Source organism: Peromyscus eremicus, chromosome 8a (genome assembly GCF_949786415.1).
Source record: "Peromyscus eremicus chromosome 8a, PerEre_H2_v1, whole genome shotgun sequence".
NCBI lineage: Eukaryota > Metazoa > Chordata > Mammalia > Rodentia > Cricetidae > Peromyscus > Peromyscus eremicus.
Genome location: NC_081423.1, coordinates 43,991,925 through 44,018,012, shown reverse-complemented (window position 1 = coordinate 44,018,012; position 26,088 = coordinate 43,991,925). Strand labels below are relative to the sequence as shown.

At 51.4% G+C, this 26,088-nt stretch overlaps 1 protein-coding gene across 1 annotated transcript; it reads left to right on the top strand.

The window, feature by feature from the left end:
• Positions 1 to 55: 55 nt before the first annotated feature.
• Positions 56 to 25,772, top strand: Natd1 (N-acetyltransferase domain containing 1). Its single transcript, XM_059270836.1, has 4 exons — positions 56 to 363; positions 19,058 to 19,417; positions 24,322 to 24,440; positions 25,121 to 25,772. Exons 2-4 carry the CDS (start codon positions 19,321 to 19,323, stop codon positions 25,235 to 25,237), a joined length of 333 nt encoding a protein of 110 aa, XP_059126819.1. The 5' UTR covers positions 56 to 363; positions 19,058 to 19,320; the 3' UTR covers positions 25,238 to 25,772.
• Positions 25,773 to 26,088: the final 316 nt, after the last annotated feature.

The window sequence follows — 26,088 nt, the reverse complement described above, 5'->3', positions numbered from 1 at the left end:
GAATCCAACCCTGCTTTCCCCTAGTCCAACCCGGCTCCGCCCTCTTGCCCATCAAGATGACAGCCCTACCCACTCGCCGGATTGTGCTGGCGTGGTCCTGGGTGCCCCAGCCTGTGCCCCCCTGCGGTGCAGCCTGTGCAGGTCGTAACCTGGAAAAAATATCTCAAGATCCCTAGGGTGGCCCGGCCTGGCCGATGCGGCTGGTGGGGTTAAAAGTGCTGCTCCTTGAGGGAGATTGGACTCCTAAGTGGCTGCGCCTTTCCGAGGGTGAGCTTCCATGTGCTCGCCTGTAGAGAGCAGCGACCTCGGACCTGCCTCCTAGGGCAGCAGGGAAAAACGAGATCCCGCGACGGCGCGTGCCAGGTGAGTGTTGACCGACTGTGGGAAAGAGTTTACTGCGCCTTGCTGAGCGCGCACGCCGTTTAAGTCCTTGTGGCGGCAGCAGCCGCGAGCACCTGATACGCCGGCACTTCGGGAGCGCGCCTGGATTCAGTGGCCAACCTGGTGGTGCCTAGTGACCAAGTAACTGTTTGGGTTGTAACATTACAGCCTCTCTACTCCGAAGGCTGGGGGTAGTCTGAGATAATTAGATGTCATTCCTAACATTGAAATACCTTTGGGCAGCCTTGAGTGGGGTTCCATCTCGGCCGTCGGTCGCTGAGCCTCTGTCCTCACACTAACCAGGAGTCTCTGGGATCGGATGGAAAGCCAGGCGTAGTGAGGGCAAGAAACACAAGGTCAGGGAGTCAAAGCCCGAGTGAGTCTTAGCTCTCTGGCCAGCACTCAGGCCAGCAATGCCTTGCCTGGTTTCTACCGCACCCCTCCTCCCGTGCCACCTGCCCCTCCCCATTAGGAATCCTGATTGTCTCATCCCCTGCTGTATCCCGAGGCTCAGCTGAGAGCTACGCACATAGTAGGTGCCTAAGAACTATTTGAGGAATGAACAGAGGAAGTAGGAAAGCATGCCACAGACATGGGTAAAGCGATTCTAGTCCCGTGCCAGCCTCCCAGGCACCAGGGTGACTCAGACAAGGTCCTCAAACAGGAGGAGTTTAATGGGTTAGTCAGAGAACTTGACAAACAGCCCAGGAATCACAAACTCCATGCGGGGTGCTAAAAATAGATGCAAGAGTCCTAAGAGGAGGCCCTACCTCACCTGGGTGGGGTCAAGGAAGGTGACCTTCATGGATTAGTAGCCAGACAGAGAGGTAAGAGACCATCCTTGGAAGAACAGAGAAGCCAGCCCAGGGAGTGGAGAGCTGTTTATGAAGCCAGGCTAGGCTGCACCTGCTAGTCAGTCAGTCAGCATGCTGGGGCAGGACAGAAGGCCACTAGGGCTTTTTCTTTTTTTCCTCTCTGGCCACCTCTGGCAACAGAATCTATTGCCCTGATGTCTCTAAGTGGAACTTAAGCTGGGGGAGCACATGACCGCTCAGAAACTGACCAGAGCGCTGGATCCAGCTCCCAATGGGCTGCCTCTTACTCTGGTTCCCAGGAGAACAGACCCCTCTGCAAACTAAGGGAAACTCGGGTTTAGGATGGGAAGGGTTTCAGCCTGTGTCAGCATGTGGATGTTTGAGGTAGGCAGGCCCTGGAATGACAGCTGGAGAAAGGGGGTGGGTCAAACCCGGGGAGTGGGAGGGGGCTGGGGGGGGGGGGACATGAGACACCTCATTCACTGAACACATGCTGTGTGCCTAACATTGTGGGGTCAACATTGAACAAAACAGGTACAACTCTGCTCTCAGGAAGAAACGGACTTCTGGCCTGTGTTAAATGATAGGATGTCTCAGATTGGCAAACGCTGTCGGGAAAAAGCAGAAGAGAGACAGTGTGTCTAGAGGTTGGGGTGTTATTTTAATGAGGGCAGTCAGAAAAAGCCTCCATAAAGGTGATACGGAAACAGAGACTTGAGGAGGCAAGAGAAAGGGTAAGCATTCCCAACAGAGGGAATGGTAGTGCAAAAGCCCCAAGGTAGCTGTGTCACTGGGGTGGTCAGGGGTGAGAGGCCCTCTTCTCCCTTAGATGTGGCCCTTCCACATGCTGCGACAGTGTCATCCCCATGTGCTGACCATACACACCCCCCAAGCACACCTGGATACCCACGAGGTGCACACATGTTTGTTTGCATGCAGCATGACTGCACAGGAGCAGCAGTCATGCACAGCTCTGTTTGTATGTTCAGTGCCCTGCCGTCTGCAGAGCCTCCAGGGCTTGCTGACCTGGGGTGGGTTCCTTCTGGTGACCAGACCTGGTGTGGCTGTGCTCTGTCAGTGCCCCGCACAGGATAAAGCATCCTTGTGCTTTGTCTGCTATCCAGCTGTCTCACATCTGTGCAAGTCGCTGCAGATTCTCCACAGTGCTTCAGAGGAAGCTTTCTGAAACAGGGCTGGCCAGGCTCCAGACATTTCCTGGTTCCTTAGGTAGGGAATTTCCAACTCTCTGGCTCTAGATACTTCCAAACCAAGCTTTCCTTCTTGATCCTGCCTTTGCCAAGGCTGTTTCCTCCGTCGGGAATGCCCCTCTCTGCCTTCATCTGATGCACACCACCCTTCTCCTTCTGCCATGTGAAGAGCCACAGGGGAGACTTTGTAGTAGTACTTTCCCGTCAGGACTGTCGGCATGCAAATAATGACAAGAAGACTTATTATTAATTATGAAAGCTTGGCCTTTAGCTTAGGCTCTTATAACTCAAACTAACCTGCTCCTATTAATCTACATTTTGCTACATGGCTTTTACCTTTCTTCAGTACAGCACGTCTGACTTCTCCAATTCTGCTGGCAAAATCCATGTGCCTAGATTCCTCCTCCTCTTCCTCTCTCTCCCTGGAAATCCTACCTATCTTCTCCTGCCTAGCTATTAGCCGTTCAGCTCTTTATTACACTAATCAATATAGCTTCACAAACTGTGCAAATATCCCAACAAGATAAGCATTTTTTATTTTTCACCTGCTGTATTTAAATGGCCAACATTTTGAAATATTGAATTCATACCCATGACATGATGCTACTGGTACAAGAGCAAGTGCCATTTTCCCAGCCCTAGGGTGTGCCTATTCCTCATGAGAACTCCTTATGAGGCAGGCTGTGAGGGGCAGTGCCATACTCAGCTACTGGCCCCCACAGTGCACAGCAGGCCCTCCCTGAACACTTGGAGCACACACTTCCCAGGGAGGAGTGCCTTTTCATGGACACCGAGCAGAACAGAAGCAGAGGGTGAAGATCTGCACATACACAAGATGACTGTTCAGACTCGAGTCTGGCAGATCAGGACACTTTCCTCTGCCCTTTTCTGCTCATGCTTTCATTAAAATGCTTCACAGTGCTCTTCTGGGTCACACAGGTTTCCCTGAGTTTCTTCTATGGCTTTCTAGAAAGACAGTAAGTAGCTCTTTGCCCTTGGATCTGGACTACACAGGTCCTTACAGGGTTGTGTGGAGCCCTCTGGCTGCAGCAGGGAAGAGTTCCAGGCTCAGAGGTCTCCAACACGGCCCTTCCTACCTAGAACACAGAACACAAGCATTTATTGTCACTCATCACATGCCAGGCCTCACAAGTTCACACGTTGTGAAGCTGGCATAGTTGGAAATTCTTCTTCCAGATGAGGAAACTAAGACCCAACCATCTCATGGCTGGGAGGGAGGAGGCCAGATCCTAACCCAAACGATCAAGGATGGCGCAAAGTATCGTGTAGGGGCTTTTTACCAGAGTGCTTGTTTGTCCTGCTGTCTGGAACGCCGGACGACCAGCATGTTCTTATTGCCACGATTTTGTGAGAAGTGTCAAAAACAGAGACCAGTGACTTGCCCATAGTCACACAGCCAAGAAAAGAGAGGCAGAAGTGTATTAGCCCTGCATCAACTTTACCACATGGGCAATCTCAGGGTCCATCTACCCAGGGATGTCCTCCAACCTAAGCCACAATGCAGCAGAGTAACCTTGAGCCAATCGTTTGTCTCTGCCCCCATGTGCACATGTGTTTCATGTGTGTGTTCGTGTGTATGTGTGTGTGTGTGTGTGTGTGTGTCTGTCTGTCTGTCTGTCTGTGTCTTGGGAGATAGCATCTCAAGATGTAGGCCAAACTAGCCTTTGTTTGTTTGTTTGTTTTGTTTTTGTTTTTTGACACAGGGTTTTTCTGTGTAGTTTTGGAGTCTGTCTTGGAACTCACTCTGTAGACCAGGCTGGCTTCGAACTCACAGAGATCCGCCTGGCTCTGCCTCCCGAGTGCTGGGATTAAAGGTGTGCGCCACCACCACCCGGCTAGCCTTGAATTCTTGATCCTCATGCTCTAGCCTCCCTAGTGCTTGGATGGGGCTTTCTTTCCCATCCACAGGCATCATCACTTCTGCCCCCTCTCAGCCACCCCCAAGTTGCCTGACTCCTTCCACAGCTTAGCCGCTGCTAGGAAGTTGTGGCAGCTGGCAAGGGGGAGGCCAGAACACCTAGCAGGCCTTCTCACAGGGCCACTGCCACCTCCACTGGGACCATCATCGGGACTACCACTGTTTTTTCGGTGATAGTCAGCTGCCTTGCTGCTTTCACAGCTTAGCTGGCCACCTCTCAGCTGTCACTGCCCCTGCTGATCCTGCTGCCTCTTGGTGCCTCTCTTCTCCTGCTGTCTTCTGGTGTATAATCGCCGTTTGCTGCTACTGCCTCGGCTTCTTGTTTTCTTAGGTGTTAGCAGCTCAGCCCACACTACTGAAAGCAAGGGCAGAAAGATCACCTGAAAGAAACCTTTCCTTGGGCCCTATTTTAGCACCAGGGATGGTAGCACTGGAGACTGGAGAGCCTGAGCAACCTGCCGGTAGTTGAGCCAATCAGGGCCGTTTGTTTGGACCAATCATAGCCTTTCCTCTTAGCACCAGCCTCAGCAGTCCCTCAGGAGAATAACCGGGGGAATTGCGCCCCTTCTGGCCAGAGTGAAAATAGTTGCAGAGCGCTCGGCAACACTAAGGCCCCCAGAGTCTGGTACCATGGTTCAAGCCGTAGTTCAGTGGAATGCTTGCCTGTCATTCAGGACGCCCTAGGTTCAGTCCCCAGCACAAGGTATGGTGGCACATCCCTGTAATCGCAGTGCTTGGGAGGTGAAGGTAAGGAAGATCAGAAATCCAAGGTCATCTCCTGCTCTTTAGGCAGTTTGGAAGCCATCCTGAACTAGAGGCCCTGTCTCTGAAAAGCGGGTCTGAATGGGGCTGGAGAGATGGCTCAGGGCTTAAGAGCACTGACTGCTCTTCCAGAGGACCAGGATTCGATTCCAAATACCCACATGGCAGCTCACAACTGTCTGTGACCCCAGTTCCAGGGGATCTGGCACCCTCACACTGACATCTATGAAGGCAAAAACACCAATGCATATAAAATATTAATTAATTAATTATATGATAAGGGGAGGCCTGATACAAACTGCTCCAAACATCCCTGACTGAGGCTGCACCTTCAGGAGCCAAGACAGTCACCGGTGCTGTCTCCATGGTTTGCTCTGGGTGTCTGTGAAGTAAGTATTCAAGATGGCTGGTGCTGGCATAGGGTGGTCCCGCTGCCTGTTAGATTGGCAGTCCCTTTGCTCAGGGCATCAAGGGAAAGTTCAGCCTCTGCTACTTAGGGAGCTTCATTGCCCACCCCAGGTTTTTGTTCATTTCCAACAATGAACATTGGGCCAGGCAGTGGTGGTACACGTCTTTAATCCCAGCATTTGAGAGGCCAGCCTGGTCTACACAGCGAGTTCCAGGGCAGCCAGGGTTACACAGAGAAACCCTGTCTAGATTTAAAAAAAAAAAATGAACATCGGAAAAAAATGCTGACAATATTGTCTTAGTTGAGGTTACTATTGCTATGATGAAACACCATGACCAAAGCCAAGTTCGGGAGGAAAGGGTTTATTTTGTTTACACTTCTGTATCTCAGTTCATCGCTGAAGAAAGTCAGGGCAGGAAACTGGAGGCTGGAGCTGATGCAGAGGCCATGGAGGAGTGCTGCTTACTGGCTTGCTCAGCCTGATTTCATATAGAACCCAGGACCACCAGCACAGGGAAGGTACCACCCACAGTGAGCTGGGCTCTCCCCATCAAACACTAATTTAAAAAAATGCCCACTGGGCGGTGGTGGTGCATGCCTTTAATCCCAGCGCTCGGGAGACAGAAGCAGGTGGATCTTTGTGAGTTCGAGGCCAGCCTGGGCTACAGAGCGAGTTCCAGGAATGGCTGCAACGCTACACAGAGAAACCCTATCTCAAAAAACAAAAACGAACAAACAAACAAACAAAAACAGTAGCTGGAGTGAGTTACAGGACAGCCAGGGCTGTTACACAGAGAAATCCTGTCTGGAAAATAAATAGATAGATAGATAGATAGATAGATAGATAGATAGATAGATAGATAAAATGCCCTACAGACTTAACTGCCTACAGCCTGATCTTATGGGGGCATTTTCTCAGCTAAGGTTCTCTCTCGAATGACTCCGGCTTGCATCAGGTGGACGTAAAAACTAGCGGGCACAAATATAGCCTTGAGTGTATTAACACTAAGAAGTAACTTTAATGGAATGTCTTACAAGTCATTAACAGAATAGCTTTAACAGCTTGGTGCCCAGGAGGCCAAGGGGTCCACTGGTCTGTCTAACCTACGGGTCCCTTTGTAAGAAAGCCAGTCTTCACCTTCCACGGCAGGAAGCTGTTCGATGCTGTCTAAAATGGAAAAGAAAGGAAGGGAAACAAAAGCAGTCTGCATGGACGGTGGAGAAGGAGGAGTTCAAAGAGTTCGAGGGTAGGAACTTGTTCCCTTTGGCTCCCTGCTTCGTCTCCCACGTTGGAAGCCTGGCAGTGATTGATGAGGAGCAGGCTGGGGAGCCAGTGGCTGCTGGGTATTGTGTTGTTGTTAGAGTGCTACTTGACATTGAACGCCATGTGCCTGCGATGCTTTGGTAAAAATAAAAAAAAGAAAACAAAAACATACTTCCAGGGAGAGTGAAAGGGTCCACCGTGCATAAGACACCGGACGAATGTGGAGAAAGAGGCGAGTGGGAGGGAGGGAGGCCAAGGAGTAGATGGTGGGAAAACAAAGCTTTTAGAGCATCTAGGGCCCTTCTGGAACCCCACCTATGAACTGCATGGTCACAGAAGAACCACAAGCTTCTCGGCAGAGCCCCATGGGTGAAGATGCCAGCCGTCACTGGTTTGGCCTCTGCACCTGAGCCACAATGACCAGCTGTAACCACCTAGTTACACTTCCAGCCAGGTGGCCACCCCAAGCATATCCTTGGCTGCATCCCAGTACCAAGGTAGGCTAGGAAACTGTACCCCTGGTACCCAGACTCCCCAGGAGAGCATCCCTCTAAGAGGAATCTGGGCCAGGCAGGCAGAAGGAGCTGCCCAAAGGGTTCCCAGTTACATCAGTCAACCTTAACTGGAAGTGTGGCCTTGGACCTGAATTATAGGGAGTCAGCCTTGCTGGCCAGGCCTTAGAGGTCTTGTGGGTTCTCACAGGGCTATCAGGCCAGAGAGCTAACTAGCCACGCCCCCAGGTCAAGTCACAGATCTGTGTTGGGAGTGAGTGGTCCAGGCAAACACTAACGGAGAAGTGATATCGGGTCCTAGGGTTTCTCTAAAAGCATCTTCCACTGCCCGTGCAGAGAGGAGACCTGGAAACCTCCATCTGTTTGCTCAGTTCACCAGCCCTGGGCCTTCCTCTTGCCTGGGATCCAGGTCTCAGGCCACACCCTGTACACCCACTTCATATTTACAGTGTGGAGTTGGTCTTCCTTGTGTCAGGAAGGAAGCATGTTCACATATTTGGCCTTTGGATGCATATGGTTCTGAGAGAAGAACTCTTCTGGATTGGGGGCTGGTGGGAGTCCCTGGGGACATGAATTTCCTCTCCTGGGGCCCAGGGCTCAGATGGGTTGAGACATTTATCGGCTGAGTAGCCAAGAGGACTTCAGTACCCTGAGAGCAGTGTCCACCTTGCCCTCCCGATTGACGCTGGCCTGAGCCTGTTCATTTGTTGTACTGAGGGCTTTCATGAGTCTGAGGTTATTTGTCATTTTGAGGGTTTTGAGAGCTAAGAACTGACAGGTTCTAGGAACAAATGCTGTCCCTACCCCTCAGGGTAGAGCCACACCTCAAGGGAGGGGCTGGTAGCAGAGGAGCAGAAGGGTCAGTGTGATAACAGGGAGGCAAGGAGGGGTCCTACAGAGGCAGTGGGGTTGATGGCCGACCAAAGCTATAGCCATGAAGTTCTTTTGTGTGTGGGGGGGGGGCACTTCTCTATAGAGCCCTGGCTGTCCTGGAACTCACTATGTAGGCCTTGAACTCTGTCTCCCAAGTGCTGGGATTAAAGGTGTGTGCCACCTCACCAACTGGTTCCTTGGATGATCGGACTCTCCCTTTCACCAGCTAGTCTCTTCTCCACTAAAGCCAGAGGAGAGTTTGCCACAGGCTGTGAGTGGCAGGTAAGGCTGACTGGTAGAAACAGGAAAAAGCTGCAGCTCAGCCGTGACAGTTGTGTATGTGTGTGTACATGTGTGCATGCATGCATGTGCACACACATCTGGAAGCCAGAGGTCAGCATTGGGTAGCTTCCTTAATAACTCTCTACCTTTTTTTCCCCTTTTATTTACAGACTAGTTCTCACTATGTAGCACCAACCAGCCCTAAGCTCCATCCTGGTGATTTTTTTTTTTAAAAGATTTATTGATTATGTATACAATGTTCTGTCTGTATGTGTGTCTGCAGACCAGAAGAGGGCACCAGATCTCATTACAGGTGGTTGTGAGCCACTATGTGGTTGCTGGGAATTGAACTCAGGACCTCTGGAAGAGCAGCCAGTGCTCTTAACCGCTGAGCCATCTCTCCAGCCCTGATTTCTCTTTAAGATTTATCCATCAAATGTTTCTGCAAGAATTATATATTTTCAGGATATTTTAAGTATTTAGGATTTAAATATCAACATAACTGATCAATATAATTAATGTTAATAGTGTTTTAACATAAATAGATGAAATATGGATTCTTTAAGTCTGCCTGTTCTGTACAGCTCAAATCCTATCCCTTCCATATAGCCTTCCTGGATTACCAACCCAAGATCTTCAGTGGCAGGTTGGATCCCAAAGGGACTCAACACCTTCTAATGACTCAGAACCTCAGACTCAGATGGTATCTGCTGGGTATGGAGGAAGGAGATGGGATCAAAGCGTGTGGTTCCTGATTTGAGTGTTGCCTTATTTTATTGTACAGGGTGAACTGTAGGCTAGGGCTTGACCCAAACCAGTTTCCAAACCAGTGCTGCCTTCACAGCTTCCATCTCTGGCAGGTCACAGCAGGTGTCTGTCTGTTCGTGAAGGAATAATAGTGAGAAGAGAAAATTTCTCAAGTCACTGCCAAGCTTATGCGCTTTCCTGGTACAAAACAGCCTACATTAAAAACAGCTGGTAGAAGCCAGCCATGGTTGTGCACACTTTTAATGCCAGCATGCAGGAGACAGGCAGGCAGACCACTTTGAGTTTGAGTGAGGCCAGCCTGATCTGCATAGGGAGACCCTGTCTCAAAGAAAACAAACAAAAACAGCTAGTATAATAGGGTGGGTCTACTCTGTCCCCCAAGGTCCCAAGTCCCACTGGGATTTACCCATAGGCCCCATCGCCTGAGCATCCAGCAACCAGGCAAGACTCTCAGGGGCCCCGCCATTAGCACTGTAATGGATGGCTCTCTGTGGTGCCAGAATCGGGGTGGCTCCAGTAATTTGCAGTGACAGTGGCTGTCCTTATGCAGAGATTCCCTCCTCACACATGTGAGTGCATCTGAGGAAGACAACCCTGGAAAGGGGCTGGTTAGGGCAAAGCTCCTTTGCGTCGGAAGAGAGCCAGATCGGGCCAAACTGCCCTCCATACAAGCGTTCATCCTGTTTCTCCCAGGAGATTGGGTAGGTAACAGTGAGGCCAGCTTTGGGAGGGGAGGACAGCATACAACTCTGAGGCTGGGAGCAGAAATGGAGGCCCAGAATGAACCCGAAGAGGGAAGGAAAGGGGACTTGGGTAAAGTGGAACTCTGGGGACTGTTGTAATGGCTAGCAAAGATGTGCCCACAACATGCCTGGAGCCTCTGAGTCTGTGGGCTGTACATGAAAGGTCCCATCTGAACCAGTAGTCAGGCTCTGGGTCTCTAATCCTCCAACTTTTAGTTTGTCAAACAGCAGAATCACACCAGGACATGCACTTCCCTGATACATGACCGTTCCGGAAGAGTCCGCTGTACGGTGCCTGCTAGGTGTTCCGTAGTTGTGTTCACCCACGGCGGGTCTTCATATGGCTAGGCTGGAGTGGGGGGCAATGAGAATGATGGCAGCGGTGTGCAAGTGCCCGGGGCAGATCTTGGTCCCTTAACTCTGGGCTGTAGGAATTTGTATAGCCACGTCTTTGAGCCTCAGTGGTCTCTTGTGGCAAGCAGGAGTCGGAAACGAGGCAAGACAGGGCTCTGATGAGAAGAGCTATCTGCAGGTAGCCAGCAAAGGCAGGCTGCGGGTGTGGGCTAGAAGTTGGGGAAGACTGTGGCTGTGTGTCTCGGACAGGGCAGGGAGGGTGAGGGCAATATTCCGGGACCTCCCTTCCCTCCCACGAACAGCTCCAGCAATCAGCCTGAGCCAGCTGACGGGTTTTGATAAATGAATATCATTAACAACCATGGCCTCAGGCTCCACTGGAAGCTGTTGGCTTCCTCAAGAAGGTCTAGCTGGAGGGACCTGAGTGGCAGGTTTGGGGATACCAAGAAGAACTGGTGGGCAGATGCCACTGGCAGTTCTGAGCTGAGGGTTCATGGCCCCAGCCGCAGTGTCACAATGGAGCAATGAACTAATTGTGGCGATATTGACAGTGATGATAACACCCACTTACTAAGTGCTAATGACCTTGTTTAACGTTCAAAGCAAGCTGAGAAAAAAAATCTTCACAAAACGTTTCAGATGCAGAACTTGTATTAGAATATGTGAAACGCCGGGGCTGGAGAGATGACTCAGTGGTTAAGAGCACTGACTGCTCTTCCCGAGGACCTGGGTTCAATTCCCAGCATGCACATGGCAACTCACAACTGTCTGTAATTCCAAGATCTGGAATACATGCAAGCAAAACATCAATGCCCATAAAATAAAAATTATTTTAGCCGGGCGATGGTGGCGCATGCCTTTGATCCTAGCACTCGGGAGGCAGAAGCAGGCAGATCTTGGGTGAGTTTGAGGCCAGCCTGGTCTACAGAATGAGTTCCAGGACAGCGAGGGCTACACAGAGAAACCTTGTCTCCAAAAACAAAAAACAAAAACAAAAAAACATACCAAAGCTTGCTTTCCAGTTCCTGTTGACAGTGAAAAACTGGGACAGTCTGCCATGGGACAGTCAGCTGCAGTGACCAGATCCCAGGGACCCACGGGACCATGTGGCTCTTCTTGTTGGACCCCCAGATGTCTCCCTCGTGGGAGCAGCACCTCACCTTTACCACACCCTGAAGGCCCAGGTTCTTCTATATTATTTTGATGCTGCTCTTGCCAAGGAATGTATGGGACAGGTCAGCTGCTTGAGGCCAATGCTTGTCCACAGTTCAAGGTATCAGATTCTGGACTCGGTCTCACTGGGGTCATGTCCCAACTGCCACCAAGAGGCCTATGGAAAGTCCTCAGTTGCTCTCAGTCCATGACCTTCATCTCGTGACCCCAGACTCTCCAGTAGGCAAACAGAGCTGATCAGGTAATGCACAGGAAGCTAAGCCTGAAAAGTGTAACTCAGTGCTCTTTCTACTACCTTCTCAAAAGAGGATTCTTGAGGAAGAGGGGGGGGGAATATATATACAACAACATAGTCACTCAGGGATGTGAGAATTTGGAGGCGACCTAGGATCCACAGCGGAGGCAAAGATGTTCTATTTATAATTTTTAATGTATTTATTTATGTATGTATTCTTGTAATACTGGCGATTTGAACCTGGGGCTTCATGTGTGCATGCGAGTGCTCTATAACTGAACTACATCTCCAGAGGTCAGTCTTGAACTTGTGATTCTCCTACCTCAGCTTCCCAAGCAGCTGGGATGACAGGCCTGCCCCGCCAGGCCCAGCAAGAGGCTGTATTTAGACAGGACCTAGGTGCTATTCATTGGAGTCCATAAAAATGAATGACTGGAGCCGTGCAGGCTTCTGATGGCCAAGTTCTGTCATTGTGGAGCACTTCACAGCAGTGGAAGAATGGGGACACGAAGGCATGTCTCCAGGAAAGACTGCTAAGTGATGGGTTTCACTTTAGGATTGCATGCTAAATGTTAACTTGAAAAATGAGGAACAAATATAGATTTGTACTAACTTGTATTTATGGGTGTAAATTTCTGGAAGAATACATAAGGGACAGGTTAAAAAAAAATTCCATTGCATGTGACTAGGGAGAGCTAAGCAGATGACAGAAAAGTGGGAGGCAGGTTTTCTTCAGTTCTGAACCTGCACACCTGAGCCTTTATGCACACAAATTCCAGATCTGTGTTTCCCGCCAACCATGGGCCAGAGACCTTCAGGGACTGGGTATAGTTCAGTAGTAGAGCCCTAGTTGCTGCCCATATAACCCTAGGTTCTAGCCCCAACACACACACAAATCACCAAGATATCACATCTGTGCTGAGCATGTACAGAGTCTTTTCCTTGGTATTATTTCCTAAAAAGACAACATAGCAGCTATTTCTGTAGCATTTACACTATGCCAGGTATTATAAGTCATCTCTATTATAAGGCAGATTTTTATGCAAATATGAGGCCTATCACAGTTAGCTTTGACTGTCAATTTGACAAAGCCTAAAGTCATCTGAGGGGTACTGACTCAAGTCAGATTGGCTTTGTGGGCATGGTGTCTGCAAGGGAGTATTTGTGCCAATGCCTCACAGATAAGAATGGCAATGTTTTATTTTTTGAAGTATGATTTTGTCGGTGATGGAGAGATGGCTCAGCGGTTTAGAGCACTTGTTCTTGCAGAGGACCTGGGTTCGATCCCCAGCACCACATGGTGGTTCACACCCATTGTAACTCCAGGACCAGGGGATCTGTTTACTGCTCTAGAGGCTCTGGGATCAAGGAGAATGTGGTCGATGAGTGAGGCGGACTAAAGTCTCATACAATAGCCAGCTTTATTCAGAGCATCAGACAGAAGTCACATGAGTAAAGTGTCCAGTCACAAGAGCAAGCTGCACATGAACGCATAATCCAATAACAATTCTGTGATTTTGGAGAAACTGAAGTCACAAGAGTCTTGCCCTGGTTTCTTGGAGTTTTTTCACAGCATTCAGAAATCTCCCCACACGACTCTATTCCTGAACCATGTTCCAACAGGGATCCAAAGTGCTCTTTTCCACCTTCCACAAACATCAGGCACAAACATGGTGCACAGACATATGTGCAGATAAAACACTCATACACATAAAATAAAAACAATAAATCTTTAAAAAAAAGAAATGTGATGTTGTTAGTCTGCTAGCCAGCTTTCTGCTGGTATAACAGAATGCCCAGGGTAATAAACATATGAAGAAAAGAGGTTGCGTTTGGACCACAGCTTTGGAGGCCCTTCATTGGGGGCCTGTGGCAGAATGTTGTGGCGATATGTCACTCATCTCATGGCCAAAAAGTAATAGATAAGAAAGAGCCAGGGCTTCACAGCCCTCTTCCAGGGCACACCCCAGTGACTTCATCTTCTTTTAATAGGCCCTACCTCCTTAAAGGTCCACCAACTCCATGGTGTCAAGCTGGTGACTGACTTGAAGTGTCCCTGTGGGCCTTGGAGGGGACACTTCACATCTAAACTATATCAATGACCTCATTTAAATGGTATTGATAGCTGGGTGTGGTAGTGCATGCCTTTGATGCCAGCACCTGGGAGACAGAAGCAGGTAGATCTCTGTTGTTGTTTGTTTTTTATTCGTTTGGGGGGCCCTCCCCTCAGCTCCCAAATAAATCACACACAGAGGCTTATTCTTTTTTTTTTTTTTTTTTTTTTTTTTTTCGAGACAGGGTTTCTCTGTGTAGCTTTGCGCCTTTCCTGGAACTCACTCTGTAGCCCAGGCTGGCCTCAAACTCACAGATTAAAGGGATTAAAGGCGTGCGCCACCACTGCCTGGCTGGGCTGCTTTCTAAGTAGACATGTGGCTACATCGGGCTTGCCAGTAGATTTAAGAGGGACTTTTATCTTCTTAATATTTTTCTACTTTTTTTTTTGAGCTGTTAAAATGAGCATCCCCCCTGCTTCTAATTGGAAAATGAAAATAGTTATAGAATTGAGAGGTGTCGGGGGGAAGGGCTCACTGGAAAAACATTGAGCTGCTGAACAGACAGGCCTCTGCCATCCCACCCATGACCACGTCACTCAGGCCCAGAAAAGGTGTGAGCTCTAGGAGGAGAGATAGGGTGGGAGCTCCAGGGCAAGAGCTGGAGAACACAGAGAGCCAGGTCTCAGGAGCCTGGGGGAGGGGTATGAAACCCAGAGATACAGCCTGCGACTGGCCTGAGACCACACGGCAGGCCAGGGACAGATGAGCCAGGCTTGGTCAGGCCTTGGTCTCCAACATCAGGATGCCTGGACACCAGACAAGTTTATGTTTCTTAGCTGCTTTTCACAAATGAAGGAAAACTGAAGCCCCGGGATTACACAACTGGAGACATTAGAGACAAACCGACCTAGGAGTCCATCCAAACCTGATACTAAACTCCAGTGGGCACCTCTCCTGGTGGAACGTCAGCTCCCTTCTAGGAGTGGGTGAAGGTCCCCACATCAAGCCAAGTGACTTGTGCAAGACAAGAGGGTGGGGTCTCCAGCTTGTTCAGATTCCAAGGTCAGGTCTGTCTATCTCCCTGGGGCTGTGTCCTCTGTTTACTGTTATCAAACTTGGGGTCACATCCTGTGCTCGTAGGCAGGTCTGGCCACTCATCCTCATTCAGTCAACCAAAGAAGCCAAATTAAAAGTAGAAATCAGAAAAGAACAAAAATATTTATTCAATATGCTCATGGCCTGTTGGTGATGGTGCACACCTTTAGTCCCAGCACTTGGGAGGCAGAGGCAGACAGATCTCTGTGAGTTCGAGGCCAACCTGGTCTACAGAGAGAGTTCCAGGATAGCCAGGGCAGTTACACAGATAAACCCTGTCTTGAAAAACAAACAAACAAAACCCTAATGTGGTCACATTGGGAAAAGAGACAAAGAGTTCCAGCAAACCCCCAAGTCTTTGGAATCCTGAACTGAGACCAAAGTTTAAATTGAAGGCCAAGAATGAGTACATCCGAGCAGTGCCAGTCAAGGTGTGGTCCTGCTCACCGTTGACCTATCGCTGTCAGGACCTCAGTCTCATCCTGTAAGATGCTCTGACAACTTGTTACCTGTGTGACAGGTTCCCTTGTGGCTAGTGTCTTTCCTTCTCCCAGCAGGAGCTTCCTGGGGAAATTCCTTGGGATCCATTGACCAGTCTGATAGTCACATGGAGAGACACAGGATATCTTCATTTCTTCCCCAGCCGGTTACAGTAGCACAACAGAGAGACACAGTGTCCATAATGTTCAGGGAGCTCGTGGAGACCTCCTAGTCATGGGGACAGAACGGGTGGGGGCTGGAACTTTGCTTCCTGTCACTAAGATGGTAGCGCTTGGGACTGTGGACAACAGCTAGGTTGTCACTGTCCTTGGGACCAGTGTGGAGTCCCTAATCCCTGTTTCACTTCTGGGCTACCCTCATGCAGTTGGCAGAGGAGTACTGAACACCATCTCTCAGATCTTACGCAGCGGGGAAGGGACAGGGTGCTGAGTGGCTCAGTGTACCAGTCAATTGCAGGGGCATTAGAATGACAGGGGACAAGCCAAAGGTCACAAGCTGCAAGGTTCCTGGTGTGCGATACTCTAGCAAAGGCAAAAGGACAGGGACCAAACACTGGCCAGGTGGGTGGGGGGTCAAAGAAGTGTCCGGGCTGGATATTGTTTTGGACTGACTGGCGGCGGCTCCGTGGCTTGTACAATGCCTATTCAAAGAAGAAGGGGTTCTTACTGAATGTAAACACTCCTTTAAATTTTGTTAAAGGAAGACGGACAGTGGTTGGGCAGACACGAAGGACTGTATTTTACTAGTCCATCTACAAATGTGTTTGGAAAAAAATCCAAAACAACAAATAAAATCATGCCCAAGCCCTTCCCCACCCCCGGCCTCTTTCCCAGCTCCATGTCAGAGGCCCTTGCTGTACTGACCCCACGCAGGCAGTCTGCAGCTTCCCACCAGTGCTGTATTTTTGGTTTGGTTTGGTTTGGTTTGGTTTGGTTTGGTTTGGTTTTTCAAGACAAGGTTTCTCTATGTAGCCTTGGCTGTCCTGGAACTCACTCTGTAGACCAGGCTGGCTTTGAACTCAGAGATCCGCCTGCCTCTGCCTCCCGAGTGCTGGGATTAACGGTGAGCACCACTCCCACCCGGCCCCACCAGTGCTCTTTCTTTTAACCCAGGGCCTTTGCTCTAGCTCCTCTCGCTGCCTGGGCTGCTCTCCCCTCTCTCTCTACCACCCAGCTCATTACATTACTTCCTTCAAGTCTCTCTTTACAGGCCTCCATCTCAGCTGAAGGCAGACTGCCTCCGGGAGCACACTGACCCAGAACCAGCTGGCAGGGGGGCATTTACTCCATCAATCCACTCCTTCCTTCTTTGATTTCAGTGCACTCCCGCGGAGCTGGGCCGCAGGGATGGGGGCTTCATCTGCTTTGCTCATTTGTGTCCTCACAAGAGTGCCTGCTCCACAGGAGATGTTCAGTACATACTTGGCAGATTAGAGAGCACCCAAATAAATCAGATCCACACCCCTACTCCGGTCCCCATGAAACCCAAGCAGGCACGGCCATGGGAAGCTTCCAGCACTGAGTCATTCAGTGAGTGCAGCAAACATTCATTGCTCCATGTTATTCTTTTATTTTCCAGAAAGGACTTTACTTCTTTGGTCTGGGTGGGCTCACGCTGAGGGTGTAGCTGAGAATTGCCTTGAATTCCTACCTCCACCTCCCAGATGCTGGGAGTACAGGCCAACACTATGCCTAGCTTCTAAAAGGGATTTCTGCAGGGCTTCCAGACTTCAGCATGTAAAGAGACATAGGTAGGGCAGAAAGAGTCTCCGAGAAGAGAGCTTGTCATGTGCTAATCCCTTATCAGGCCAGACTCTCCCCTGGGCCAGACTGGCAGGTCAGACACCCTGTCAGTAGGCATGAATACAGAGGAGGCTGCTCCAGGAAGTGGCACTCGGGCAGTCACGCAAAGGCACAGCGGTGTGCAGATGAGTGGCCTGTCCAGACACTGTCCAGGAACACACTCTGGCCATCTCCACTTACATTCTTGGGGAGTGAAGTCACCTGAGACTCCCAGGTCTTATCTTCCTTGTCCACGCCCTGACTCAGCCAAGCTCACAGCCCTCTCCCATCACAGGATCCCTTTCGGTCACTTTGCGTATATGGACCCAAGTCAGCCCTCTTTTGTTTACAAATGCTGTGATACAACGCACATTTGTTAAGAAAAGGAAATTATTTGCTCAGAAAAAGACACTCTCAATAGTATATCTGACCTCTCACCAAACAATAAAAAGAATGGGAAGAAATCAAAATGAAAATTTGGTGGGCACAAAACCAGACAAAATTTTTCATTAAATGGATGTGCAAACGGCCTGGAAGCCTGGGGAGAGGTTCAAGAGCCAATTACTGCCACTAATGACAAAATGTCCACTGCAACTTCCAAAGCTATCAGTAGCAATGTGAAGTTGTACATTTAGAAAAGGGTCTTGCAGTTTTTCACAAAATTAAACACACACCGGCCATAAAACCCAGCAATACATTCCCGGGAACTACCCCAGGGGAGTGCTGGCCAGAGGACATCCACAACATGTTACTCATAGCAGCTCCAAACCAAAACAACACAGCAACCCATTAACATGTGATGGATAAACTGGTACCTGCTCACCGTGGGACACCTGACACAGTGATGAACATGATAGCAGCCACAACGTGGCTGATCACAGGTGGATGCCGAGAAAGACACGAAATACTAAACCAGGGGGTGGTGGCGCACGCCTTTAATCCCAGTACTCGGGAGGCAGAGGCAGGCAGAACAGCCAAGGCTACTCAGAGAAGTCCGGTTTCAAAACAAAAGAAAAAGCCAGGCAGTGGTGGCGCACACCTTTAACCCAGCACTTAGGAGGCAGAGCCAGGCGGATCTCTGTGAGTTCGAGGCCAGCCTGGTCTACCGAGAGAGGTCCAGGATAGACTCCAAAGCTACACAGAGAAACCCTGTCTCCAACACCGCCCGCCCCTCCCAAAAAAAAAGAAAAAAGAAAAGAAACTAGATACTAAAAGGTCAATATTGTGTAGTTCCATTTTACAGGATGTTCTTGGGGAAAGCTGTTTAGTCAATAGTGCTAAAAGTCAGGGAGCATACATCAAAAGGAAGGCATCAATTGGCAGGGGACCCACGAAGATCTCCATTTGGCTATTAAGTGCTTCCTTGTCTCCCCATCACTGCCCACACACACTTGGTACTGCTTTGAACTCACAACCTTCAAGCACTCTACCACTAAGGTACACCCATCTGTGTGGTGGTCTCATAGATGTGGACATCAGATTTCCACCTTAATTAACAGAATGTGATTCTGTGAACATCCATGGCAGGCTTTCCAAACACTATTTGCTGAGGAGTAGTTCCAAATACCATGGCTTCTAGGGAGACACTGGTTCCTGGGTAGCTAGCTCCTCAGGGACTTCGAATTTCTGCCTTTCTTTGGGAGAGGTGGCTTTTCACCCAGTCCCAAACACGCCTGGGGTAATCTCTCAATAGCAGCTTCAACTGCCCCGGGTGGATGGGCTGCGTAACGCCAGTCCCCGCTGGGTTCCAGCTGAGATTAGGTATGCCTTTCAATGCCCAGCCCCAGCAAAACGGGGTCTGGGTATCTGTGCCTCAGCCTTGCCAGTGAAGCCAGTACCTAATATTCGATAGCCGTCTTGGAGAGGATCAGAATTGCCACGTAACACAGGTCGTTACGTGTTTTTCAGATGGGTCCGTGTGGGTCCTACAGATGCATCTGGGGTAAACGCGAGGACAATCGGCACCCTTGAACGGCCAGCACCTTATTGTTGGTGCCGCCAGAGAAACGCGCCGAGCGGCCCCTTTAAGAGACGCCAGGAATGTGTCCAAACAGACCGTGCGCGCGGCGCACGTGACTCACAGCTGATTTCCGGCCCCGCCCCCTTCTCCGGCCCGCGCCGCCCGAGAGTCAGTTCGCTGCGGCCCGCGGTCCCCAGTCTCGGCGCGCGCGATGGCGCATGCGGCCCCGCCGAGCGCGCTGGAGCAGGGCGGCCCCATCCGCGTGGAACACGACCGCCAACGCCGCCAGTTCTCCGTGCGCCTCAACGGTACCGCGCTGCCTTTGTTTGCGCGCGCGCGCGCGGGCGGGACGGGGCGGGACCTGCGGGCGGACGGATCCCGGGGCGGGAGGGTTCCCGAACCCCGACAGGCACCGCCAGAGCGCGCCCGCCCGGGCAGCCCGCACCTGCTAGCGCTGCTGCCGGCTTCCGGCACCGCGGACGGAGGGCTGCCACCCTGGATCCCAGAGAGCAGGTCGCTGGTGGCCTGCCACCAACCCCCCGGGTGTTCGGTTGCTTCCTGCCGCCCTGGAGGAGCCTGCGCGGGCCGGGGGCATAACCCAGGGAACTTGTGGCCTGGAGGAGGCGGGTAGGTGGCTCTGAGACGTTAGCCAACTTACCCAGTGGATGTGTGCCTCGGTCTCCTGGAATCTGCAGTGGGGATAGCTGTAGTGCACACCGTTTTGGCTGGGCAGTGAGGATGAGATACTGTGGCGGTAAAGGTTCAGAATGACACATTTGGTGCTCAGCAAGCGCTGATAAACATGGGTAAATGGCTACTTTTCAAACCGGACAGCTAGGTCAAGGTCTCATCTTCTGTAGCGTTTGTACCAGCAGACCAACTCTTCCCATTGATAGTAGGGGTTGGAAATGATTGTGGAATACGGGACCTTGAGTTCTCTGTAGCCCACCCCTCCCAGCTGGGCCCCCTGGGCACGTCCGTGACCTAACTTAGAGGCCACTGCGCCAGTTTTGAAGGAACGCACTTGTGTGAAGTCGGCCATTAAGTTGTACAGCAGCGAAGGTGCTGAGCGGCCTGTCCTGACTGACTGAGCCAGCCTTCTGTGACCGCACTTGGTCACAAGCAGAAGAGGCCTGGTCTCCCATTTGTGCCACCTAACTACAGTGGAGGCAGCTGTTACTTCCTGTGTTGTGACATACCGCCCCACATTACACGTGAGTAAACTGAGGCTGGAGTTCAGGAAGTGACTTGCCCAGTCTTAACAAGACCAGAGTCATATTCAAATCTGGGCCCAGCTGCCCCTACGCCATGCCTTTTTCCTAGAGAAACAAGTCCTGTCGTCATGCTGGTGGTGGCTCAGCTGGCGGTGACACTTGGCCCTGGTTACTTCAGGGTTTTTTTTTAATCTGAGGGTTTTTTCCAGAACCTCTTTTCTGAAGTTTTCTGAGTTCCAGGGGGGCTGTGATTCTCCAGATGACTCCGGAGGCCCATTAGATCCACAAAGAGAAAAGCAGGGAACCCTCAGGCTTCTTCTTTCTTCCTTTCTCTCCAAAATGGGTCTGGTCAAGAGGACAGCACTCCAGTGCTGGCTGTGAGCAGACTATAGTTTTAAACTTAACCCTTCTGGAACCTGCTGCCCTGTCGCTAACCACAAATGGTGCCCTAGGGAGACAGGGTGGCTGGAGGCTGGCGGCCCCACCTCCGCTCCTGCTGCAGAGCCTGGGCCAGGTAGGATTCATTCACTAGTGTTTACTGAGTACCTGCTGTTTACCGGCACCCTTAAGATACCCAGGGTTTGTGGGGCTGACAGTCTAGAGGGGGAGATGGGTCTCAAGTAAATTACATAATATCTTACAAAACAAAGGGGTCTGAGAGAAGTGACGCTGGGCCAGGGCTGTCCTTTAGCATCAGGTTCCAAGCAGGTGTCTTTTAGGAAAGACCTGAAAGGGGCAAGAAGCACTGGAGAGGGCAGTGTGTGAAAGAAGCAGCTGAGAGCCGAGGTCCTGTGGTACCCATTGTGTGCTCAGAGCAGCCAGGAGCAGTGCGGGGACAGAGCAGGGGACAGCCTGGCGGGTACGGTGAGTCTGAGAGCTCACAGGGGGCGGCTAGTAGAGGACTGGAAATGTTACCTTGTGTGACTCGGACCCTGAGCACTGTGGGTTCCTGAAAAGAGGACAGATGACATGGACCGGGAGCCCTAAGGCTGGGCTGGTGGGGAGCATACTCTGGGGCATGGTAGTGGGAGCACGGAGCTGGCCACTACACCAGTCCAGGCAGTGTGAGCAGGGGTGGGAAGAAGTGTCCAAGTCCTGAGCAGATGTGACAGGGAACATGGAGAGAGCCTGATGATAGGACATGTGAGAGGAGACTAGAACTCAGGTATATGCGACCCCTAGATTGAAGTTCTGAAATGCTGGCTGTGTGGCCACTGTTTAATCGGTGAGAGACCAAGGCACGAGACTGGAGGACAGCCCGTCCAGAATGGAACCTCAGGTTGTCTCCTGAGGGTTGTCATCTAAAGGTTGGAGGAGGTTAGCTAAGGCCCAGCCTCCAGCCCCTTCCTTGCCTTCTCTTTCTTACCTCAGCCAGGGTCAGCCACTCAGGTCTGTGTATGTGCTTTAAAGATTGTTTTATTTGTGTGTGTGTGTGTGTGTGTGTGTGTGTGTACACGTGACATGTATTCCAGTGCCTGTAGAGGTCAAAAGAGGGCGTCAGATCCTGCAGCTGGAGTTACAGGCAGGTGTGAGCTGCCAGACATGGGTGCTAGGAACTGAGAGTCCTCTGTAAGAGCAGAAAGCCCTCTTAGTTAGCTGAGCCAGCTTTCCAGCCTCTGGGACAGCTACTTGTTGCAAGAAGGCTCACTCAGATCCCCCCCAGAATCTCTCTACCCCCTACTTTGCAAATAGGAAGAGAGGCCTAGAACTGAGCCCAGCTGGTTCCTCCAGTTCCTGGGTGCCTAGGACTGTCCCCAACATGCTTGTCTGAGGTCTGGGGCATTCGGAGCCTAGCCTAGACTGAGTCTGAGTCACCACTAATCCAGGTAGTAGGACCACTCATCCACTGCATGAGTGTTGGGAGTTGTTATAGCATTCTGTCCCATGATGGTGGGCAGACAGGAGAAGCCCCTAGTGAGAGAATACCTAGAAGAAGAAGGTGGGAAGCCATGGGTGTAGATGTGGCAGGGGGAAGATCAGCAAGCAGCTAACCAAACACTTAGTGGCTGTGGTAGGGAAGGGCTGCAGTTAGGGTGTGGCTGGAGCCTGCTGGCGTATCTGAGAGCAAGCCCATGTACTTCTGCAGGCCTTAAGCAGACACCTGCTGGGGACTTACAGGCCTGTTCTCTGGGGATCCTGCTAAAGGCATAGGGCTACTGCCATGTGCCACCAGTCAGCCTCCCGTCTCAGAATGCATCTGGTAGGAAGAAGCAGGTTTTTGACAGATATTTCCTGGGTGTCTACCCTGGGGATTAGGAGGACAAGGTGGTGACTGTCCTGACCACCAGAAACCAAAGGCCTAGGCAGAGAGAGAATCGCTGTGCTATCCCAGGGTTGCTCATAGGCTAAGTAGGCTCCATGGAATTGCGAGCAGGAAGAGACTGAAGACACTAGCAAGTTTGCAAGAGCTCAGTCCCTGCCCCCAAGACTGCTGGGAGCATAAGCTGGTCTTTTGGTGGCTCTAGGATCACCATCACCTGCTTCCCTACACTGCCTGTCCCTTACACACTCAGGCCAGCCACTCTGGCTTCCATGTCATTCTGAGCATCATGAGGACTTTGCTTCTGCTGTGCTCACCACCTGGACTTCTCACACCAAAGGGTCCTATATCCCTCACTCCTTCAGGTCTTTTGCACAAGAGCCAGATTTTTATTTATTGATTGATTGATTGATTGATTGATTGATTGATTGATTTTTCAAGACAGGGTTTCTCTGTGTAGTTTTGGTGCCTGTCCTGGATCTCTCTCTGTAGACCAGGCTGGCCTCGAACTCACAGAGATCCGCCTGGCTCTGCCTCCTGAATGCTGGGATTAAAGGCGTGTGCCACCACCACACCACCACCACCAGGCCAGCCAGATGTCCTCTTTCTGATGACAGTCCCCACCCCTGCTCCCTACCCCTTCTCTGCTCTCTGTGCCCATCTCCTGAGAAGTCTGTCATTTGTGTCTCCTCTACTAAAATGTGAAGGAGTGCTGTGTCGGCTTTGTTCTCTGCCTGCCTCCCACCTAGCACTGCAGACCCAGCCAGAGCATACATAGTGCAAGGTCAGGACAGATGGGTGGATCTGCAGTAACCAGGTCAGTCCTACCATAGCTCCCTCTGCACTCCCATCTCTGGTGAGCTTGATTGACCCCAGCAAGTACAGAATCAGACCCGGGTCCATGTCTTACAGCTACAGGGGGTGGCTGTGGTGGCCATAGCTGGGCCTTGGTCGGGGAATGGGCACAGCCCCAGAACAGATCAATGTAAGGAGGGAGGTTTCAGCACAGGGGAAGGCCATGGCATTTGTGGACCTGCTGAGAAGGGCATCCTAGTCTGGAGGTGGGAAGAAGAGGGCATAGTTTCATGAAACAAAGCACTTGAGGATGGCTGAGGTGATGCGTGTCCATAATTGCAGCACTCTGGGTTCTAGGCCAGCTTGGGCTACATGAGACCCTGTCTCAGAAGAAGACCAGAGCAGAGCTTGGAGGGCGGGTTACTGGGTTACACTCTACCTTCAGCCCCTGTGTGACTGCGTAACTTGAATCTCAGAAGGTTAGCTCTGGAAATGAGCTAGTGAATCCTAGTCTCCCTCCTGGAACTTGGGGAGGCTTGAGTACACTGAGGGCAGAACCCTCGTTGGGTTTGTTGGGCTCTGTTGTTCCTGTGCTGGACCTTAGGGAGGGGAAGTTAGCTGAGAACACAGGGTTGGGGTCTCTGGAGTGACAGTAGCAAGGGCTGTGGGTGGCTGTGTGTTGTTGGCACCACATTAAGCCTGTTGCCGAGAATGCCCAGTTGAACTCTACACACAGCCCTCTAAGGAATGCCATCATGTCCTACTCTGGGGATATGGAAACCGAGGTACAGGGGTTATTCAAAATTCAGCTCCTGTTCCTCACTGTAGTCTGGCTCCAGATACTGTACTTTACCCTATCCTCCACACCTGGGATTGCCAGGAATAACCAAGCTCCGAGGACCCCTGAAGTCCACACCTCAGTTGTTTGTATCTCCTGCTCCAGGATGTCATGACCGGGCTGTCCTGCTCTATGAGTATGTGGGCAAGCGGATCGTAGACCTGCAGCACACAGAGGTCCCAGATGCTTACCGTGGGCGTGGCATTGCCAAGCACCTGGCCAAGGTAGGATGGATAGCAGACCAGGACACAGCTGTCACACTCCCCTTGCAGGGAAGATTGACTAGTGGCTAACTCTAGTTTGTGTCTAGACCACAGCTTCACAGGCCCATCTGGTCAAGAGTTTGTAGTTGGCAATGAGAAAGCTTTGAACATTGCTTATCATGCTCCTAGGCCTTCCGTGGCAGGTCCACTATTTTGAGCATAGCGTCCCCACAGCCTGACTCCATCTTGGGACCAGGACTTCGCATGCAGTACTTGTTTAGTAACCCCTGATGATGCAAAGTGAATGAGTGTACAAGTCAGTGGGCTCATGCCCAGGTCCTCCACCTCCACCTGCCTCTCCCAGGCTGCCTGAGGACAAAGTTCAGGTGAAACGAAGGATGACTTCTGGGTGCAGCCCCCACCCCTGTGCTTCTAGTGGAGCCCCCTGCTGGTTTCCCAGTCCCTCCCTGTGGGGCTTCCTGGGCCTCGTGCCCTTACACACAGGACTTGGCCACAAGCTGGTCTGTGAGTTAACCCAGTTACCAGGGAGGGAACTCAAGACAGACTGAGGCAAAATGGGAGAATAGCCACTTGGGGAGCCTGGGGAAATAACAGAAAGCTGATGGCTACCAGTCTTAGACCACATGGGCCACAGTCCCCAAGTAAGCTGCAACTCTTAACAACTGTTCTCTGCTAACCAGGCTGCCCTGGACTTCGTGGTGGAGGAAGACCTGAAGGCCCACCTCACCTGCTGGTACATCCAGAAGTACGTCAAGGAGAACCCCCTGCCACAGTACCTGGAGCGCCTACAGCCATGACCCTGGCCACTGTGTGCAGGAGTGCACCCTGTGGGCCTTCCACGTGGGCCTCAGGCAGCTCATGTGCTCTCAGGAACCTGTTCCCATGGGGACAGGCTCAGAGTTATTTTTGCAAGGACACTCGTCTGCAGCCCTCATCCAGGATTCTGGGGACCAGCTGCTGGCTGAGGATGTGTGGATATCCAGAGTGGGATGAAGGGCAGGCCAGGTGGCCGAGGCCCCCCTCCCACCAGCTGCACATCCACATCCCATGTAGCCTGGCTACTGGGTCCCTGCTCAGATCAGCAAGAGGGTGAGGTCGAGCCCCTGGCACCACCCCCTGGAGCTGTGTCCTTTCTGCAAATGAGGAGGGTGTTCCTGGAGCCAAGAAGAACAACAGGAACCCTATGTGCCAGCTTCCCAAGGTGGGGGTGCCAAGCCTTAGCCGCTGCCAGTGCTAACCCTTTCTCTTTCTCAGACTTGTGTGCCCTGGCACAGGCAGTGGAATGGCAGCAGAGGGCAGCCGATGCTGGTATGTGAGCGAGCTCTGGCCCAGGCCCCTCCATGGGCATGCACACCAACACACGAGCACAGAGACAGGGCAAGTGACAGTGAATGCCTTCCTCCCTTTGGTTACCCACACTGTTTGGCTTCTAGTGTGGGTTCTACAAGGAAACAAGGTCCCTGTCTGAGGGTCTGCCTTCCCGTGGACCCATCTGCTGGAGCCGGTTCCGAGGATAGTGTGGATCTGCTGAGCAGTGCAGTACCTTGGCCCTCTCTGGCCTTCCAGCTGCACTGCCAGGCCTTTCTTGTGGGTCACCTTGGAGAAGCGTGGGAGGGTGGCACACAAAATCCATTTTATATCTTCTCTT

Coding starts and splice junctions, on each gene's coding strand:
- Natd1 (XM_059270836.1), top strand. CDS start 19,321: ATGGCGCATGCGGCCCCGCCGAGCGCGCTGGAGCAGGGCGGCCCCATC. Junction 19,418..24,321: donor GTTCTCCGTGCGCCTCAACG/GTACCGCGCTGC, acceptor CTCCTGCTCCAG/GATGTCATGACCGGGCTGTC. Junction 24,441..25,120: donor TTGCCAAGCACCTGGCCAAG/GTAGGATGGATA, acceptor TCTGCTAACCAG/GCTGCCCTGGACTTCGTGGT.